The sequence below is a fragment of the Eimeria mitis genome, genomic scaffold (genome assembly GCF_000499745.2).
Source record: "Eimeria mitis Houghton genomic scaffold, Emh_scaff6585, whole genome shotgun sequence".
NCBI classification, from domain to species: domain Eukaryota; phylum Apicomplexa; class Conoidasida; order Eucoccidiorida; family Eimeriidae; genus Eimeria; species Eimeria mitis.
This window is the reverse complement of record NW_024015789.1, coordinates 66-2,788: the sequence shown is the minus strand read 5'-3', so window position 1 is coordinate 2,788 and position 2,723 is coordinate 66. Positions and strand designations below refer to the sequence as shown.

The 2,723-nt window shown below is 52.5% G+C and overlaps 1 protein-coding gene across 1 annotated transcript; it reads right to left on the bottom strand.

The window, feature by feature from the left end:
- Positions 1–748: 748 nt before the first annotated feature.
- Positions 749–2,507, bottom strand: EMH_0088170 (chromatin organization modifier domain-containing protein, putative; the record flags this gene model as incomplete). The annotated part of the gene is made up of 4 exons (XM_038022941.1): positions 749–889; positions 1,089–1,143; positions 1,269–1,351; positions 1,971–2,507. 4 exons carry the CDS (start codon positions 2,505–2,507, stop codon positions 749–751), a joined length of 816 nt encoding a protein of 271 aa, XP_037878795.1.
- Between the last annotated feature and the right edge of the window lie 216 nt (positions 2,508–2,723).

Here is a 2,723-nt window from a genome sequence, read left to right as displayed (position 1 = left end):
TCGCCTAACATTTTATTTGGGTTTCTGAAGGTCTTCATGTCTGTCCACGGGTGCTTGGCTGCGCAGCTCTCTGTACACTGCCTACCTGTGTGTACAGCCGTGCACATAGGTGGTTATCTGCAGCTGAATTTACTTGTTTGTGTCTGTATATCGAATGAGTGCATGCATGCAGTCACACGTCGAGTGCGCCACACGGGCCCGATAAGATGTACATAATCTCGCGGGACTCCCGCTATCGGCTTTTCTCGTGGTTGCCTTTCTGCTGAGGGGAAACAGACCCTTAGAGGCTCTAAAGAACAGCCTAAAACAACGTTAATTGTTTCGTTAACAAACACCAGCCAGTTTGGGATAAACAAGAAGAGAACTAGTTGCGTCATGGTATGCTACGTGCAGTAGACCACGTTCACCATCTGGCTGCAGCTGGCTGCAGCTAGCTGGTGAATCAAAGCTAGTCATCTAGCAGATGCTGCTGAGGAAGCGCCGCTTGCGGCTGCAGCGAACATGTCCTTGGCATGCAGTCAGCGCAGTACATGGCTCGACAAGCGGGCGTACCCGAGCAGCTGCAACCGCTGCGCAAAGTCCTTCGTACCCTGGTTTGGCTTCCACCCAGTAGCTAGCTAGACAAGATGACTGGCTACCCTAGCTTCTTAGCCTTCTGCGCAGCCCGTTCGATTAAATATGCCAATGTGCAGCAAGTTGGGGAAACCAGGCAAGCGTGGAGATAAGCGAAGGCAAGCGACTGCACCCTTCAGCTTCCCTGCGGCTCGACCTTCTCCTCTGGCAGTCCATTCCCTAGCCCCTGCTGATGTTCCTTTCGAGCCAGCACCGCCAGCAGACGCAAAGCTGCTGCTAACTGCTGCTGCAGACTCATTACGGAGAAGGGGGGGATCTGAGCCCAACGCATGTCGGCAAAAGATACAGCAAACGCACACACGACTGAGACAAACGAAGAAATGGGAAAGATAGTTAGCCGCCTCCGACGCAAACGCGCAGTATATGCAAGAAACCATACCAACTGGCTAGCTAGCCAGTTAGGTAGTTGGCTAGCGGGCTAGCTAAGTAGCTACGAGTATGCCTTGAATGCGTACGTGCACGAACAAAGAGGCCACTCCGCTCCTTTGACCCTCTTGCAAGCTCTTGAAGCTGCAACCGGACGCAAGGGCACACATTAGCAGCGGCAAAATATGTAGGCGACAGAGAAAGAGCAATAACTCACGTTTGATTCTCCCTAAGCGAAAAGCTAAATACGGTGAGGGAGATCGACGCACTAGAGAAAATTGCAAACGAAACAACCCGCGTCATCGGAGACACAGCAGGAGAAACCCTGTCGGCTCAGGTCAGCAGCAACAGGCTGAGAATAACACACAGCAGCAAGCAACGAAGAGTGAAGCCGAGACCTTGTGTGTCCTTAGTTGTTACTCATGCAGAACGCAGCCTGGAACACTGTTGCGCGGGGGCCTTGGCGGATGTTCTTAAGGAAGACACAATCGCTTGAAGTGAGTGCAATTGCACGGGAATTGCTCCAGGTCCTCTCCAGCATTTTCTCTTCACTTTATCGCCGCTAAATTGTCGCATCGAACAAATCCGCCGTCGCTGACCTCCAAACAAAGCGATGAATGCAGAAAGGCCTCGAGAGGCATGCAATCAGATATAACTTCAGAAAGAGGCCTACAACCCCGGCAGTCCCTACAAGGNAGGCCTCGAGAGGCATGCAATCAGATATAACTTCAGAAAGAGGCCTACAACCCCGGCAGTCCCTACAAGGAAAACGAGCATCTTCACACAGTAGAAGCAGCAGCAGGAAGGGCAGCAACTTCAGGAAAGGCAGGGGCTTCCGTGGGCCTTCGGTAAGAAGGCAACAACAATCAAGTGCTGGGGGCTCGGCAAACTGTAAATAGAAGGCCCAAGCTTGTCATTTTACCATTTTTTGCAGACTTTTCAAGCCGCCAACTGTCACTCTGCATGCTGACCCCAAAGTGCAACGCCAACATCAGCGGTTCCTCAGTCCTGTCTGCTCCAGAATATGTGGGAACATCCTCACGCTCCTCTTGGGTCTCTCGAACATCTGCTGCTTCGCTAACTACACCAGAAGACACCGATAGTTTATTCCGATCATTGCTACAGAGCGCAGAATGAATTCGAGGCACAGCTTCGGTAGCTGCCTCCGCCGACACCTCTAACACTTCCCAACCGCAAAGCTCAACGTTCCCTGGAGCCTTAGTGGGGCGAGCCAGTGCAGGAGAGCTAGGCTCCCCGGGACCCGTGGAGTCGCCCAAATTCGTGAGGCCATTAGCCGTCCTACAGGAACAGATAGGCTGACGGGTGCTCTGTTCTTCCCGCGGAGTAGGTGGAGCAGGATTTGTTTGCTCGCTCCCGAGAGCTGTTGCTATTTGCTCCACTAGCGTGGCGGACGGGTTGTCCGAAACAGAGCTAAAGGGGCCGAAACCTGTCAAGTAGACACGGAGACGCGAGGGTTTCTCTGACCCGCCATCTCCAGGCAGTCCCATTATTTACGGGTGGCCCTACGCCAGAGGCCCAAGGTCACCTGGTTAGCGCGAGACAGAAGAGAGCACACAGCAGACAGTTTTGTTGAGGAATATACCGGTGAGGACTAGAAAAGTGGAAAAAACTCAATACTGACGCGCCTACAATAAACACGTAAACGTAGACGACCCCACGAACAAGCTAACTGACAAGAGTAAACTGCTCAAATAAAACGAAAA